The sequence below is a fragment of the Coregonus lavaretus genome, assembly GCF_964263955.1.
Source record: "Coregonus lavaretus genome assembly, chromosome: 7".
Classification (NCBI taxonomy): domain Eukaryota; kingdom Metazoa; phylum Chordata; class Actinopteri; order Salmoniformes; family Salmonidae; genus Coregonus; species Coregonus lavaretus.
In genome coordinates, this window is record NC_139994.1 from 44,796,823 (window position 1) to 44,814,683 (window position 17,861).

The window sequence follows — 17,861 nt, forward strand, 5'->3', positions numbered from 1 at the left end:
TCAATGTCAGTAAAAGTCTGAAAAGTTGACAAAACAGGTTTCTCAAGGCAAAGACCCCGCAGGAATCAGTGGATCCTGACACCATTTGGCCTGCAGAAACCTGGAACTGCATCATTTAGCCTCGTGTAACATCTGCAAACGTCGCTAACCGATGCAGTTCTGCAGACGAGGCTTTATTGGATGAAAGTACAATATGAGAATCATCTGCCTGTGGATCCTTTTATAAATACATCATTGTCATAAAGATTGTACATTTTAGCTATATTTAATGTTTTCTAGGTATTGACAGGTCCTCTGGATCCCCTCAGAGCTGTGACTGACTACAGGGAACATCCATAATGCCCAAATGTTAGACTCTGTCTAATGTTCAAGAAACTGTTCCGCCCTTGATGGAACGTCCTTTAAGTATTGACTGGTCCTCTGGATCCCCTGTTGTTCCCCTCAGAGCTGTTCTGACTGTTGAGTGGGAACATCTTTCTGACAGAATCCTTATCCACCTTCCTCCTGAACGTCTCTGTTGTGAAGTAGTAGGCCAGTGGGTCCAACATGGCATTCAGACAGGCCACCATTAGGCTGCAATAATAATAATAATAATAATAATAAGCCTAATGATAATAATGATAATAATACATTTGTAAAGCTTTTTAATAACAAAAGTGCATAAAGTGCATAAAAAAATAACAAGTAATATTCATCAAAATATAACAGACAAGAAATGTACTAAATAAATAGATACAGTAAACCTAAAGCTACTTACCTATAGTGGTATGCTGCCAGAAGGGGGCATGTTATCGCCTCCCTATGGACATAGAGGAGGGCCAGAGTCCCATGGTAGGGCAGGAAACAGGTGAGGAATATCACCAGGCTGATGGTGATCATCCTCTGAATCTTCCCAGAGTCGATTAAGTCTGTTTGGGCTATGGAGCTCCTTGTGATGGCCCGGATCAATGCCCAGGAACAGACTAACATCACCACCAAGGGGATGCCGAAGCCGACGGTTAAAGTTGAGGCGACCGCCATGGGCTGAATGGCGTAGACTGGGAGGTTCCCGAAACAATTGACCTCCTGGATGTCATTGGATGCCTCTCTAAAGAGAGAGGGAGAGAGAGGGAGAGAAAGAGAGAGAAAAAAGGGTACAGATAGGGAGAGAGAGAGAGAGAGAGAGAGAGAGAGAGAGAGAGAGAATATCAGAGGATATAGGAATTAAAACAGTGTTAGGACTGACATGATGTTATAGGGCCAGGAGTTCTCTCTGACCAGGGCCTGTATTCATAAAGTGTCTCAGAGCAGAAGTGCTGAACTAGGATCACCCCCCCCCCCCCCATACATCAGCACTCATGTTAACCTGACCAGGAAAAACTCTTGGCCCTAGTTGTTTCCTATACCTGCGTTTGGAGATGTAGATGGGGAGGCTGGCGCCGGCGGTGAGCAGCCACACCCCAAGGCAGACCAGCGGAGCTTTCTTACGCCCCTCCTGGACCCAGGACGACATGGGTAGGCACACGGCCATGCAGCGGTCGAAACACATGCAGGTGAGGAGGAATATGCTGCCATACATGTTGGCCAGAAGAACCAGGCCCATCCCTGGAATGAATTAATGAATGAAGAAGAAGAAGAAGAAGAATTTACTTGACTAAATTGACACATTATAGACCCCAACCCTGTTAACAACACCGAGCCAGCCATTACCTTCACACAAGATCTGAGGTAACCCGGACAAGCCCAGATGGTAGTAGATTCTCAGGGGCAGAGTGAGGACCAGGAGGAGGTCTGCGATGGCCAGGTTTGTCATGTAGACAGTGGTGTGGGACCGCAACTTGGTATAGCAGAAGAAGACTACCAGGGCTGTAAGGTTGAACATTGAAAATGAAAACAAAGCTTCAATTGCAACTTAAGTGAGTGCTGGGGTCGTATTGTTACAGGCTTTGGTTTTCCCATTTACATTTCAAGGTTGGACTTTAGCACGTTAGGACGTTAGCATGTGGGGTGCACCGATTGGTGTCACCACGTTAGTCAGTATGTGTTACACCTGTGCAGGCTTGTCCATCATGTTAGTCGGAATGTGTTTCACCTGTGCTGGCCCAGGTGCTATTTAAGAGTGGCTGGCCAGTGCTCCAGTTGGTCTGGATAATAATAGATAGATGCGGAGGGTTAACGCCTTTAGTTGGCTCTCCCTATTTTTCTTTCTAGACAAACAATCCTCTGAAAAAAAGTGTTGATAGGGGACAGAATGCGGTCGGACCATCAAATAATTGGCATATACATTAGTCTTACAGAATTTCCATGTGGGAGAGGATATTGGACATTTAATCAAAGCCTATTGGATGATAACTTGTTTTTAACCAGGACAGAAGATTTTATAACTGACGTTTTCCAACATAACATAGGTACAGCAAATCCTCTTATTGTATGGGACACTTTTAAATGTGCCATTAGAGGCCATGCAATTTAAAACTCATCTTTAAAACAAAAGCAATTTAGGTCAAAAGAGTTCATATTAACGAAGGAAATAGAAGGACTAACAGTACAGATAGATAGCAAATAAAACGGTACCATAGAGGCACAGAATAAGTTAGAGGAAAAACAAAAAGAAATGGAGGAATTTATTCAAGAAAGATCAAATGTAATATATTATAAAATAAAGTGAACTGGATGGAATATGGGGAAAAATGCAACAAATTATTTTGAAATCTTCAACATAGAAATGCCACCAAAAAGAATGTACTAAAACTTGTTACAAATGACGGAGTCACCCATGATTCACCAAACAATATTTTGAAAGAGGAAGCAAAGTACTTTAAGCATGTTTTCGTATCAGTCTCCTCCATCTCCACTAACCAAAGTTAATTGTATGGAGTTTTTTCTATTAATAATGTAAAATTAACAGCTGTACAGAAAGACTCATGTGAAGGCCAAATTACAGAGGAGGAACTTCTTGATGCAATTAAAGCCTTTAAGTCGGTGAAAACTCCTGGGCTGGATGGCATACCAGTTGAGGTATACCAAACCTATTTTGATGTACGCAGAGAACCTTTATTAGCATGTTTTAACCACTTCCATATAAATGGTAGATTATCAGATACTCAACAATATGGTCTGATTTCATTATTACTGAAACAGGACCCAAGTGGTAAATACAAAGATCCAGTCCATTAAAAAAAATGGAGGCCCCTTACACTTCAGTGTTGTGATGCAAAAATTATAGCTAAATGCATAGCGGATAGAATTAAAAAGGTATTGTCGGATATTATTCATCCTAATCAGACAGGTTCTTTACATGGTCGATATATTGGAGAAAATATAAGACAAGTACTGGAAACAATATAGCACTATGAAAAATCTGGGACCAGGCCTGGTATTCATATAGCTGACTTTGAAAAGGCTTTTGATAAAGCATGACTCAAATGTATTAATAAATGCCTGGAATATTTCAATTTTGGAGAATCTCTTATACAATGGGTTAAAGTTATGTATAGTAGCCCTACGTGTAAAATATGAAATAATGGCTACTTCTCAGAAAGTATTAAACTGTCAAGAGGAGTAAAACAAGGTTGTCCACTATCGGCATATCTATTTATTATGGGCAACGACATTTTTGCTATTAAAATCAGATCTAACAATAATATCAAGGGACTAGAAATCCAGGGCTTAAAAACAAAGTTTTTCTTTTAAATCCACAATTTGGATCTCTCCACAGCCTCGTAGAGGATCTAGATACTTTTTCTAACCTCTCTGGATTACAACCAAATTATGATAAGTGTACTATTATATTACGTATTGGATCACTAAAAAATAGAACTTTTACATTACTGTGTAGTTTACCAATAAAATGGTCTGATGGTGATGTGGAAATACTCTGTATTCATATCCAGAAATAAATGATCTCACTACAATACATTTTAATAGAAAGTTAGCAAAAATAGATAAGATCTTGCTACCATGGAAAGGAAAATGCATGTCTATTTGTGGAAAAATCACCCTGATTAACTCTTTAGTCACACTGTGAGGGAAAAAAAGTATTTGATCCCCTGCTGATTTTGTACGTTTGCCCACTGACAAAGACATGATCAGTCTATAATTTTAATGGTAGGTTTATTTGAACAAAAAAAATCCAGAAAAACCCATGGCAAAAATGTTATATATTGATTTGCATTTGAATGAGGGAAATAAGTATTTGACCCCTCTGCAAAACATGACTTAGTACTTGGTGGCAAAACCCTTGTTGGCAATCACAGAGGTCAGACGTTTCTTGTAGTTGGCCACCAGGTTTGCACACATCTCAGGAGGGATTTTGTCCCACTCCTCTTTGCAGATCTTCTCCAAGTCATTAAGGTTTCGAGGCTGACGTTTGGCAACTCGAACCTTCAGCTCCCTCCACAGATTTTCTATGGGATTAAGGTCTGGAGACTGGCTAGGCCACTCCAGGACCTTAATGTGCTTCTTCTTGAGCCACTCCTTTGTTGCCTTGGCCGTGTGTTTTGGGTCATTGTCATGCTGGAATACCCATCCACGACCCATTTTCAATGCCCTGGCTGAGGGAAGGAGGTTCTCACCCAAGATTTGACGGTACATGGCCCCGTCCATCGTCCCTTTGATGCAGTGAAGTTGTCCTGTCCCCTTAGCAGAAAAACACCCCCAAAGCATAATGTTTCCACCTCCATGTTTGACGGTGGGGATGGTGTTCTTGGGGTCATAGACAGCATTCCTCCTCCTCCAAACATGGCGAGTTGAGTTGATGCCAAAGAGCTACATTTTGGTCTCATCTGACCACAGCACTTTCACCCCGTTCTCCTCTGAATCATTCAGATGTTCATTGGCAAACTTCAGACGGGCATGTATATGTGCTTTCTTGAGCAGGGGGACCTTGCGGGCGCTGCAGGATTTCAGTCCTTCACGGCGTAGTGTGTTACCAATTGTTTTCTTGGTGACTATGGTCCCAGCTGCCTTGAGATCATTGACAAGATTCTCCCGTGTAGTTCTGGGCTGATTCCTCACCGTTCTCATGATCATTGCAACTCCACGAGGTGAGATCTTGCATGGAGCCCCAGGCCGAGGGAGATTGACAGTTCTTTTGTGTTTCTTCCATTTGGGAATAATCGCACCAACTGTTGTCACCTTCTCACCAAGCTGCTTGGCGGTAGTCTTGTAGCCCATTCCAGCCTTGTGTAGGTCTACAATCTTGTCCCTGACATCCTTGGAGAGCTCTTTGGTCTTGGCCATGGTGGAGAGTTTGGAATCTGGTTGATTGATTGCTTCTGTGGACAGGTGTCTTTTATACAGGTAACAAGCTGAGATTAGGAGCACTCCCTTTAAGAGTGTGCTCCTAATCTCAGCTCGTTACCTGTATAAAAGACACCTGGGAGCCAGAAATCTTTCTGATTGAGAGGGGGTCAAATACTTATTTCCCTCATTAAAATCAATTTATAACATTTTTGACATGCGTTTTTCTGGAGTTTTTTCATGTAGTAACCCAAAAAGTGTTAAACAAATAAACAAATATTTTATATTTGAGATTCTTCAAATAGCCACCCTTTGCCTTGATGACAGCTTTGCACACGCTTGCAATTCTCTCAACCAGCTTCTTTTTTTGAACTGTGAAGCACTTATATGGGCTGCAATTTCTGAGGCTGGTAACTCTAATGAACTTATCCTCTGCATTAGAGCTATATCTGGGTCTTCCATTCCTGTGGCGGTCCTCATGAGAGCCCGTTTCATCATAGCGCTTGATGGTTTTTGCGACTGCACTTGAAGAAACTTTCAAAGTTATTGAAATGTTCCGTATTGACTGACCTTCATGTCTTAAAGTAATGATGGACTGTCATTTCTCTTTGCTTATTTGAGCTGTTCTTGCCATAATATGGACTTGGTCTTTTACCAAATAGGGCTATCTTCTGTATACCCCCCCCTACCTTGTCACAACACAACTGATTGGCTCAAACGCATTACGAAGGAAAGAAATTCCACCAACTTTTAAGAAGGCACACCTGTTAATTGAAATGCAATGCAGGTGACTACCTCATGAAGCTGGTTGAGAGAATGCCAAGAGTGTGCAAAGCTGAGACCTGAAAATAGCTGTGCAGCAACGCTCCCCATCCAACCTGACAGAGCTTGAGAGGATCTGCAGAGACAAATGGGAGAAACTCCCCAAATACAGGTTTGCCAAGCTTGTAGCGTCATACCCAAGAAGACTCGAGGCTGTAATCGCTGCCAAAGTTGCTTCAACAAAGTACTGAGTAATTGGTCTGACTACTTATGTAAATGTGATATTTTCATTTTTTATTTTTAATACATTTGCAAAAAAATCCAAAAACCTGTTTTTGCTTTGTCATTATGGGGTATTGCGTGTAGATTGATGAGGACAAAAAACAATTTAATCAATTTCAGAATAAGGCTGTAACAAAATGTGGAAAAAGTCAAGGGGTCTGAATATTTTCCAAATGCACTGTATCAAGTGTCTCAGAGAAGGAGGGCTGATTAAGGATCCGTTTTGCCTTTCAGTGTCACGGTCGTCGAAGGAGGAGGACCAACGCGCAGCGTTATTTGCAAACATACTTATTTATTTAATGATTCCAACACGAACAAAACAACAAACGATAACGTGAAGTCCTTGGTTAACAAACATAAACCAACACGGAACAAGATCCCACAACACATTGTGGGAAACAGGCTGACTAAGTATGGTTCCCAATCAGAGACAACAAGCAACAGCTGATTCACATTGCCTCTGATTGAGAACCACACCGGCCAACATAGAAACACAAATGACTAGAATGAGAACATAGAACAACACACATAAACTCTACACACCCTGGCTCAACATATTAGAGTCCCCAGAGCCAGGGTGTGACAGTACCCCCCCCCCCAAAGGCGCGGACTGCGACCGCGCCAAACATAACCGAACAGGGGAGGGCTGGGTGGGCATTCCTCCTCGGAGGTGGATCCGGCTCCGGGCATGACCACCACCCCTCAACTATCCCCCCGTAGCACCCCTGGTCCGGTCTGGCCCCGCTGGCTGGAGCTGGACTGGACATCAGTGGAGTGGATTGCTTGGACTCCGATGTGGAGCAGCTGACCGGTACCTGACCAGGTACCGGTGACCCAGGCATGGGTTGTGCCGGACTGACGATGCGCACCACAGGCTTGGTGCGGGGAGCAGGACTGGGCCGGACTGGGCTGACGATGCGCACCCCTGGCTTGGTGCGTGGAGCAGGAACGGGCCGGACCGGGCTGACGACGCGCACCATTGGCTTGGTGCGGGGAGCAGGAACAGGCCGGACCGGGCTGACGACGCGCACCATTGGCTTGGTGCGGGGAGCAGGAACGGGCCGGACCGGGCTGATGATGCGCACCCCTGGCTTGGTGCGTGGAGCAGGAACGGGCCGGACCGGGCTGACGACGCGCACCATTGGCTTGGTGCGGGGAGCAGGAACAGGCCGGACCGGGCTGACGACGCGCACCATTGGCTTGGTGCGGGGAACAGGAACGGGCCGGACCGGGCTGACGACGCGCACCCCTGGCTTGGTGCGTGGAGCTGGAACAGGCCGGGCCGGGCTGGCGACGCACACCATAGGCTTGGTGCGGGGAGCAGGAACGGGCCGGACCGGGCTGACGACGCGCACCATTGGCTTGGTGCGGGGAGCAGGAACGGGCCGGACCGGGCTGACGATGCGCACCCCTGGCTTGGTGCGCGGAGCAGGAACGGGCCGGACCGGGCTGACGACGCGCACCATTGGCTTGGTGCGGGGAGCAGGAACAGGCCGGACCGGGCTGACGACGCGCACCGTAGGCTTGGTGCGAGTGGCAGGAACAGGCCGGGCCGGGCTGGCGACACGCACCGTAGGCTTGGTGCGAGTGGCAGGAACGGGCCGGACCGGGCTGGCGACGCACATCATAGGCTTGGTGCGGGGAGCAGGAACAGGCCGGGCCGGGCTGGGAACACGCACTACTAACTTAGTGCGGGGAGCAGGAACGGGTCGGGCCGGACTGGGAACACGCACTACTAACTTAGTGCGGGGAGCAGGAACGGGTCGGGCCGGACTGGGAACACGCACTACTAACTTAGTGCGGGGAGCAGGAACGGGTCGGGCCGGACTGGGAACACGCACTACTAACTTAGTGCGGGGAGCAGGAACGGGTCGGGCCGGACTGGGAACACGCACTACTAACTTTGTGCGGGGAGCAGGAACGGGTCGGGCCGGACTGGGAACACGCACTACTAACTTAGTGCGGGGAGCAGTAACGGGCCGGACCGGACTGGTGACACACACCACTTGCTTGGTGTGAGGAGCGGGACTGGGTTTCTTCATAACCCTCCGCTCCCTCAGCTGCCTACTCAGTTCCTCTCGTCTTGCCTCTAGTCTCTCCTTCTCCCTTCTAGCATCCAGTAGCTCCTCCCTCTGACCCACTAACTCCTGCTCTCTCCTTACCAATAGCCCCCTTAACCTGGTGGCCTCCTCTCCTAACCTCCCAATACGCCCTGTGGCTGCCTCCTGCTGCCCCGTCGCCCATGCCGTGTGCCCCCCCCTAAAAAAATTTGGGGGTTGCCTCTCGTCCATCCGACGACGACACTGTTGACGCCGTTGCTCCTCTCTCCGGCGCGCCTCCACCGTCTCCTCCCACGGACGGCGATCCATCCCGGCCTGGATTTCCTCCCAGGTCCAGGACCCCTGCCCGTCCAATATCTGCTCCCACGTCCAGGCTGTCTGCTCCTGGGCACGCTGCTTGGTCCTATATTGGTGGGATCTTCTGTCACGGTCGTCGAAGGAGGAGGACCAACGCGCAGCGTTATTTGCAAACATACTTATTTATTTAATGATTCCAACACGAACAAAACAACAAACGATAACGTGAAGTCCTTGGTTAACAAACATAAACCAACACGGAACAAGATCCCACAACACATTGTGGGAAACAGGCTGACTAAGTATGGTTCCCAATCAGAGACAACAAGCAACAGCTGATTCACGTTGCCTCTGATTGAGAACCACACCGGCCAACATAGAAACACAAATGACTAGAATGAGAACATAGAACAACACACATAGACTCTACACACCCTGGCTCAACATATTAGAGTCCCCAGAGCCAGGGTGTGACATTCAGATCACAATGAATAAGATTACATGGATGGGGAGGGCCTGATCCTACAGTAGATCTATTCTGAGACGCTTGATACATATGGCCTGAGGAGGCTTCATTTTTGATGTGATAGATTGTTGGCTCCAAGCACCCTTTTATTTCTTTATGTAAGAGGGTAAGAGTTGAGTATGCTCTCTCCCTGTACCTGTGACGTTGAGGAAGAGGCCGACGGTGAAGACAATGGCGTAGACCCCCACGAAAATAAGGTTACTCTGGGGCTCGGTGCAGTTATGGGTGGTGTTGATGGTCATCGTTACCTTGTCTTTGGTGGTGCTGTTCTGCAGAGGGGGAGAGCAAAAGAGAGCAAGAGAGCAAGCGCGAGAGAGCGAGAATGTCAGTTACATGTGGACATGGGTAGTTTCCTTCTAAATTCTATGTGAATTCTGTTGTGTTGTCTACCTGTCAGGAGGAGGACAGGAAAGAGAGGCGAGGCAGATAGAGAGAGAGATAGATAGATTGATAGACAGAGAACAAGATCAAACTGTTCCCTTTGAAGCACCTCTACCACAACCCCCACCCTTTCCTCTGAAGACTCTGTAGTCCCCTCTTAACTAGTTATTTTTTTGGGTGTTTGTGTGTGTGCTAGAGAGGTGGTTGGTGTCGAAACTAATACAATTAGGTGTTTCGTAAGAATCACGCCACAGCAGAGAGTGTGAAAGTCTGCTCTATCATTCTCCCTCTTCTAAGTATTTCGATTTCCTATTTCTCCCTTCATCTCCCTCTGTGTACTGGTCTTTTACAGAGTTATTGTGAAAGAGGCTCCATTTCCCCAATAGTCTGTCTGTGTATTTTTTTGACTGTCTCATTTGTATCCCCAGAGGGGTATCCTACGAAGCAAGCTAGATCTACTCAGGGTTTTCTAAAGCTAACCAGCTTCAGTTAGCGTCAGATTCCAGCTCAGGCTTCATCTATACTATGACGGTTTTATTTCTCGAACGCCTGCCGCTGTTTCACTGCAAGGACAGGTGGGTAACCTGTATGAGTGTGAGGTGTGAAATGGAAATATATTTTTGGTATATACCTACTCCTCCTGAGGCACCCTCGGAGAGTGGGGTCACGGCCAGGGATCAAAATGAAAGAAAGGTTATCTTGCAAATTCAGCAAGTTATGGTGTGAAATAGGCTTTTAGAAGTGCCATCTTTATTTGATTACTTATCTTTAATGCCGTCTTTGGTGTAGTTTGGTGTGCTCATCAATCAACAATAACCGTTTTCCCCACTCCTATTTATATTTATTTTTGAATTACGTCATACAAGTGTTACATTGCGTGAAGTTTAAAATGCATTCTGTCATTATTAAATGTTTAATGTGATATATTTTAACATGACTGTTTTTATACACAAAAAAACATTTGATTAATAAAATATTAATTCAGTTGTCTCCTTCAAAGGAAGGGGTAAAGGGATGGAATCTGATTTCACGCACATCTATTTTCACTGTTGTTGTCTTGTATACAAAGTCTAACTGCCAAGATTATGAAATCAGGATACTGAACAGCCAGTCAGTCAGGGAGGAAGTCATTTTTTAACGCTGTAAAGATTTCCCCCTGACAGATACAATGCCATATACACTGAGTGTACAAAACATTATGAACATCTCTTTCCATGCCACAGACTGATCCCTTATTGATGTCACTTGTTAAATCCACGTAACCAGTGTAGATGAAGAGGAGGATTAAAGAATGATTTTTAAGCCTTGAGATAATTGAGACATGGATTGTGTATGTGTGCCATTCAGAGGGTGATTGGGCAAGAGTTATATTTTTACAGGGACAGTGCACATTAATCAATGTTTCAGCCAGTCGGCTAAATTTCAACCGCAGTCCCTGGGCAGGTTATTAAAAACAATTACAATAACAATACAGCCAAACAATTAGCAGTGAGCACATGCAGAGAGGCATAGGACAAGCAACACGTAGCACGCAGACAGAGCAATAGCAGAAAAAGCAACAAAACAAAATACATAAAAGCAACAAAAGATTTAAGTGCCTTTGAACGGGGTACGGTAGTAGGTGCCAGGCGCACCAGTTTGTGTCAAGAACTGCAGCAAACTTGACACAACTGTGGGAAGCATTGGAGTCCACATGGGCCAGCATCCCTGTGGTACGCTTTCAACACCTTGTAGAATCCATGCCCTGACAAATTGAGGCTGTTCTGAGGGCAACTCACTATTAGAAAGGTGTTCTTAATGTTTTGTACACTCAGTGTAATATTCAAATTGGTTATTGCATTTACCAAAGAGGAACAAAAATATGTTTTATCCACATTCTTACTACAGTGAAAGCTAATGCCTTTATTAATGTCTCATAAAGTCACGGAGACTGTAAAGGCTGTGTTTCCCCATGCAATAAAAGCATGATCAGACATTACATGACTGCTATAGCATCGCAAAACAGTTGAGAAATGTATCTCGGTTGATGTGTTATGTCTCCTGGTATGTATATTTTCTGAAAATCGATTTAATTCCTTTGTAGCCAAGATGTAATTGTTTTCTATGGTCTAGATCAGGGTTCCCCAACTGACGACCCCGGGGCGAATTTGGCCCGCGAGTGGTTTTATTTGTCCCCCCAAGTTTTCTGAGTAGCCATGATTAGCTGTTCAGGAGTCTTATGGCTTGGGGGTAGAAGCTGTTAAGAAACCTTTTGGACCAGACTTGGCGCTCCGATATCGCTTGCCGTGCGGTAGCAGAGAGAACAGTTTATGACCGCCTGGTATAGAGTTACTTCAATCTCCATTGCAATGGTATCTGTAACTGTAGAGAATAAAGCAAAGATGGTACTCTGTGTGAAGCAACCGTTGAGATGTTTCTCTCTCAAGTCATTTCATTTTTTCCCCCTGACTTTTTCCTCTTTCTCTCTTTCTCTCATCACCTACACTGTAATGTAAATACAAACACACACACACACCCACACAGATGAAGTCATCATTCAACCTCATCTGCAGTTATTGATGTAGTTACAAAGTATCATTGATGTTTGGAAGCATACAGTACCAGTGTGGAGTGAGTATGATGTTGGTACACACAGAGACTAGAGTCATACACAGCTAATAGTGATTGCATGGAATGGAACTCACCTGTTTGATGATTCTGTGAGTTGGAGATTCTAAGTTCTTGAGGTCTAAATAGCAGTCCCTTGGTTCCTCTGTCTTATCTCTCTGAACTACAGACAAGATATGTGTCTCTGTTCTGATCAGGAAATGCGAATCATCAGTCTGCAAAGAAGGAGTAGCCCTCTCTCAATCTCTCTTCTCGTTTTCTCTCTCCATCACTCTCTCTAGTTTTTTTCTCAAACCTCTCTCTTTTTTTCTCTCAGTCTCTCTCTGCTCTCTCTTTCTGTATCTGTTCTCATTCTTCTCTCACTCTATATCTGTGTTAGTGAATGTATGTCTCTCTGTCTGTGACATTATTGACTGTTTCTTTTCTGCGTTTATAAGGGGAAGCTAACTGCTCTCAATGCATTCACACACACACAGCCTCTCTGTTACAGTTCCTATTAAGGGCCCACTGAGTGAGAATTATAGGACTGCCACTGACTTTTACGTGACTGGAAAGAGAAGGAATGGACATTTAAATTCACTTGACAATGCATGCTGTTAATCATGACGTAGCTAGATATCATTTGGATTCGAAAAAGAAAAACGTTTTGAATCAAGAAATGATTATATTTTTGTGTAATGAAGAATTTACATCCCATTTGAACAGTAGCAGTATCAAAACGTTTTTAATTTTAAACTTGTATTGTATATATATATATATATTTTAGGCTACATTTCGCAAACCGGAAGAACCACTTTGTACAGTTGTAGCTAACAATGTAACAAATAACGGTCACAATATAGCTGTTTCACTACAGCAAACGGGCACCAGAAGTTATATAAACCATACTAAGCTAGGTTATATAAACTATACTAAGCTTATTCTGTATGGACCTCGTGGCGCAACGGTAGCGCGTCTGACTCCAGATCAGAAGGTTGCGTGTTCAAATCACGTCGGGGTCATATTCTTTTGTTTAAAGGTGCAATATGCAGAAATAGCGCCGACGTGTCTTGGTTGCAAAAATTATAATAGTTCGCTCAGTTTCAGTTTGTTTATGTGACAAAATAAGCAGGTGTAGATAATCATTGTACCATCTAAAACGCTGTAAATATATCTTCCATAACCAAAAATATTTTATTTTCAGCTGTTTAAAGCTGGTATACAAAACCGAAAGTAAAAGATGCAAAAACTAAACGTTAGAAGGGAAGCATATAAATAGCGGACATAGAACAGATGTACCGCTTCTTAGACTTGCTTTCAATGAGAACGACAGATCTATAACTTTAAATGTTATGTGAATTTCGTTGGTTTGCCCCAAAAAAAACATATTGCAGCTTTAAATGTCTTACGTATTTCTTCCTCCATACTGTTTCATGCAGGCTACATTTGTAACGGAATACCATCGAATCATTCAATAAATGTAATGCTGTGATCATGTAATGAATGATAATGATATGATCTGTTCTGTTGAATACCCTTCAACTGTGAGCATATTTACTTACAATTGAATAAAATATTTTCATGACAAAAAATGTCACAAGGAAATGTTACCAAAAAAAAGTCAAAAACGAAATAAAGAATAAACAGAATACGTTTTTCCCCCCAGCATTTATTACAAAATATAACATAAAATATGCATAGAATTATAGAGAAACATAACATTTACAGAATGTCATATCAATGAACATAACTACTGATTATTACATTCACTGATGTGTTTTGAACAGCCTACTACACTAAGCCATTATAAGTCCATTATAAATACTCCAGTCTTTGTAGGCCTTACAGAGAAGAGACAGTGAATATGTCAACCATTCTTCAATAACCATTCATTCCTCTTGACAAATGGGTGCAGATGTGGATGTGGTCTGTTCTACGTCGTGGTCCTCAAGCGTCGATGGTTCATCACGCTTCCTACTGGCAGGAAATAGAGGTCAAAGGTTAGGTGAACACTAATCCTCTATCTTTCTTTCACCCCCTCCCCCCCTCTCACCTCCTTGCCAACGCAGGTACCACAGATGCATCCGAACAGTCCGTTGACCATCTGTATTCCACACAGCACCAGCTCCAGACAAGCCACCACCAGCAGTGTGGCGAACAACCCAAGGTTAAACTCCACAACACCTTTGGGCTCTTTACACTTCGCCCACAGGTCACTGTCACCCAGGTAACTCCCGTTGCTGCAATGAGGAACAATCAATCAATTATATTTAGTCAGAAAGTTCTTTACAGTAGCCAGGCCTAGTCCCCAAAGACATAGCAAAAATAAATATACATATATTATCTTTGAAAAAACCGTCTTTGACCTCAATGGGACTACCTGGTCAAATAAACCATAAAAATACAATTATAAACAAGTAATAAAATAAACCATATAAAAATAAGTGAATAAAATACTTACTTGTTCAGGAAAGGTCTCCCCCACCCTGGAACAGAGGTTGGTGTTTCCATAAAGAGGCAGACAGGTCCATTGGACAGGCCCAGGGCAGACGTAGCCAGACTGTACAGCGCTCCAACAACCCCAGCAGCAGCAAACCCAATGGACAGGAACATCTAAAGTGTAGTAAGGATAATCCAGAGGTCAGGGGTCAGGGGAAGAGAAGGTTGAGTATGTTGTACATTTAATCTTTGTTGTGTATTTACCACTTGGAAAATAAGATTTTTTTAGGCTTCTACAAACTTGGATTAACTAAAGGTTGAATAAATACAGTGAGTTTCTCAGCCAGTAGTTACATTTGATTTATCTTGTAATGTAATGCTTTTGCCAAAAGAGGTATGTTCCTTGTCACAAATTGCTTTATTGTGAAATTACACTAACCATAATGTGAGTGTTACTTTGTGGGCAATCATTGGCCATAGACACCCAGTGAGTTATTTCCTGGTATTACACCTGTTTCACCAGCAGGGTGTGGTAAAGTAAGGGTCTTTTTTCTTTAACTGTTATGGCTGTAACAGTCATTGCCCCACCCATAGGTCCAAGCCGCTCACCCTCATATTGTGTAAGGTGTTATGGGTTTAAAGTAGGTAGAAGTTGTCTTTAACAACTGATACAGGATCAGATATTAATGGTTAATGTTGGGATTGGGGGGGCAGAGTAAACTGATCCTAGATCTGTGGTTAGGAGAGTGTAGTTAGACTTACCCCACAGCGGTTGGCACAGCAACCATTGCTGCTAGTCAGGTGGATATGGATTGCTGGAATAAGGCACTGAAGAGTGAGAGAGAGAGAGAGAGAGAGCGAGAGAGAGAGAGAGCGAGAGCATAGGAAAATAAAACATTTGAGAATACTTTAATCACAACTGTTTTGGTGTTGAGTAGCATATTTAGAGACAGCATATTTAAAATGTACAGATTTATCTTGGAAATGACCACACAAAACTGTGATCATGGTGTGACCAATACTCCATAGAATCAGCATGTCTAAACGGGGGTTGGGGTCAATTCCATTTCAGTTCAGTCAACAAACTGACATTTCTATTCAAAATTTGACCAATTTCAATTGAACATTTCCAAATTGACTGGATTTAAATGGAACTGAACATAAGTCTAGTCTTCTAAACCAATGAAGTCACATAATAGTCTAACTAAACTTTCAATTCACCATGATTCCTCCGCCGATGACACCTCCCATGTATTTAACCTCGTCGGTGATCCGGGCTCCATTTTCTTCTCTGTCCAACTTGGCGTACTTCGTAGACCAGTCAGGGAAGAATGCAATGATGTTACAGATGATTGAGACCCCCGCCAGGATGTAGAGCGAGATCGCAATGACCTTAGAGCACTTTCCTGTACACATGTTGCTAGTTGCACAGTTTTTTCAACATTGAAGGAGAAAAACTGCCTCTTTGGTTTCCACGTAAAAGGAGATATGGTATACTTCAGTTGTCTCTCTACAGTACTCACCCACTGAGAAGAATTCAGAAGATTTCAACAAAATGTCAAAGACAACTCCTGTGCTCTCTTCTCAGCTAGCTACAGAATGGCTCTAGAGGTAGATGCAAAGCTGCTTAAATCCTGGTGGTGGTATCTAGGGTGGAGGTTAGCTTGGTAGAGGAGGGGCTAGTTAGGTGATAAAACTAATCTGTAGACCACCCCCTTATTGACTCCAAACCCCAGTGACCAGGGCCGTGCACCAACCTTTGGAGGGGCAGGTGCTAACATCTGCATTGTAGGCCTACTTAAAAACTGTTGAATGGAACCCTTCCCTGTCCCTGACCGTGAGAGACGCCATACAACTTAAAAAGTAGCCTCATACTACCAATAGGCGCCAGTAGCTTCTGCACCAGCATGAGGACAAGTGCAGTGCACTCTAGCGTGGGAAAGAAGAGAGGAGCAGAGCGGGGGAGGAGGGGAATTTCCCAAGATTCAAAAATGATTACCTAGTTTGATGGGGCAATTCTTTACAGAAAAGGAAAGAAAATATACTAAAAGTAGAATAAACTTGTATTATTTAAAAAATGCTACCAATCTGAAAGGGCACTTTATGGCACTTTTCTCATAGGAGGGCGAAAGGGTAGGTGCTCAGGAACCCCTAGAGCCTGATCTGTGAACTTGCCTGCCAGTGACCGCATCACTTCATCACCTTTAGTTGGCCTCATTATGTCATAAAACTGGGTTGGGGTTGTCTATCCACATAGAGTCAGGCAGTGGTGGAAAAAGTACTCAGTTGTCATACTTGAGTAAAAGTAAAGATACCTTAATAAAGTAAAAAGTCACAGTAAAATACTACTTGAGTAAAAGTCTAAAAGGATCTGGTTTTAAATGTACTTAAGTACAGTGGTGGAAAAGGTATGCAAATGTCATAGTTGAGTAAAAGTAAAAAGTAAAAGTAATTGCTATACATCAAATTGTTAATATTAATCAAACCAGATGGCACGATTTCCTTTTTTAAAATGTATTTCCGGACAGCCAGGGGCACACTCCAACACTCAGACATCCTTTACAAACGCAGTATTTGTGTTTAGTGAGACCATATTGCTGTCCTGCCTGAACATTTCCCTGCCACTTTTGGGTGGATCTATAGCTGTTGGTAGTCTAATATGGCAAGACAATGGAAACTGCTGGAGTTGTTTCATGTGTAGAACACTGATAAAGGCGTAGAATTGATGCGGCACATAGTTCAGAGATGTCGTGTCAATAAATCGAACATTCCAAATGGCAAACCAGATATGGCTGCCTGTGTGGCTGGCGCACCCACCTCAGAACATTGCTTTGAACAACATTAGCTGTCCTACTCATTTCTATTCTATCTTGTCTACCTATTGCTTACAAATATTCCTGTTGAACCTGTATGTAAGGAGGCGCATCACATTTAGTGATTACATTTGTTCTTCTAATATACATCCGTAAACTTGGTAGCGCTTTGTTTGTTCATCTAATTTGATAGGATTTACATTTTGGCCAATGAATGGGTAACCTATACTTGAAGATGGACTCCATGGGGTTGGTGTTGAACCTGTAGTTTTAGGGGATGCAGTATCTGTGTTTTAATAAGAACATTATGTGATCACCATGGCTACTGATAAGGGTGAAGGTGTCATAAGAAAATGCACCCACCTCCCCAACTTTAAAAATATTTTCACATGACCTTCCCCTTGTACTGTAAAATAAATTGCACACCCTCCCCCCTCATATAATTAACTCGGAATAATGTTTACAACCACAAATAACAATAACTGTGGTGACCCT

The 17,861-nt window shown here is 43.6% G+C and overlaps 2 protein-coding genes across 2 annotated transcripts; both read right to left on the reverse strand.

Moving 5' to 3' along the window:
* Window positions 1-401: 401 nt before the first annotated feature.
* Window positions 402-12,290, reverse strand: LOC311132269 (lysophosphatidic acid receptor 6-like; the record flags this gene model as incomplete). The annotated part of the gene is made up of 6 exons (XM_084165504.1): window positions 12,213-12,290; window positions 9,284-9,416; window positions 1,690-1,845; window positions 1,386-1,584; window positions 758-1,087; window positions 402-573 (listed from the first exon to the last, which is right to left on the reverse strand). Exons 2-6 carry the CDS (start codon window positions 9,387-9,389, stop codon window positions 402-404), a joined length of 963 nt encoding a protein of 320 aa, XP_084021630.1. The 5' UTR covers window positions 9,390-9,416; window positions 12,213-12,290.
* Window positions 12,291-14,031: 1,741 nt separating this feature from the next.
* Window positions 14,032-15,981, reverse strand: LOC311132682 (transmembrane 4 L6 family member 4-like). Its single transcript, XM_084165951.1, has 5 exons — window positions 15,775-15,981; window positions 15,316-15,381; window positions 14,576-14,727; window positions 14,168-14,354; window positions 14,032-14,088 (listed from the first exon to the last, which is right to left on the reverse strand). Exons 1-5 carry the CDS (start codon window positions 15,967-15,969, stop codon window positions 14,080-14,082), a joined length of 609 nt encoding a protein of 202 aa, XP_084022077.1. The 5' UTR covers window positions 15,970-15,981; the 3' UTR covers window positions 14,032-14,079.
* Between the last annotated feature and the right edge of the window lie 1,880 nt (window positions 15,982-17,861).

Excerpts from the sequence above, each read along its gene's own strand:
- LOC311132682 (XM_084165951.1), bottom strand. The coding sequence starts at position 15,969 with ATGTGTACAGGAAAGTGCTCTAAGGTCATTGCGATCTCGCTCTACATC. Across the intron at positions 14,728-15,315 it reads GCTGTGCCAACCGCTGTGGG|ATGTTCCTGTCCATTGGGTT; the intron begins GTAAGTCTAACT and ends ACTACACTTTAG. Across the intron at positions 14,355-14,575 it reads GGGAGACCTTTCCTGAACAA|CAACGGGAGTTACCTGGGTG; the intron begins GTAAGTATTTTA and ends TCCTCATTGCAG.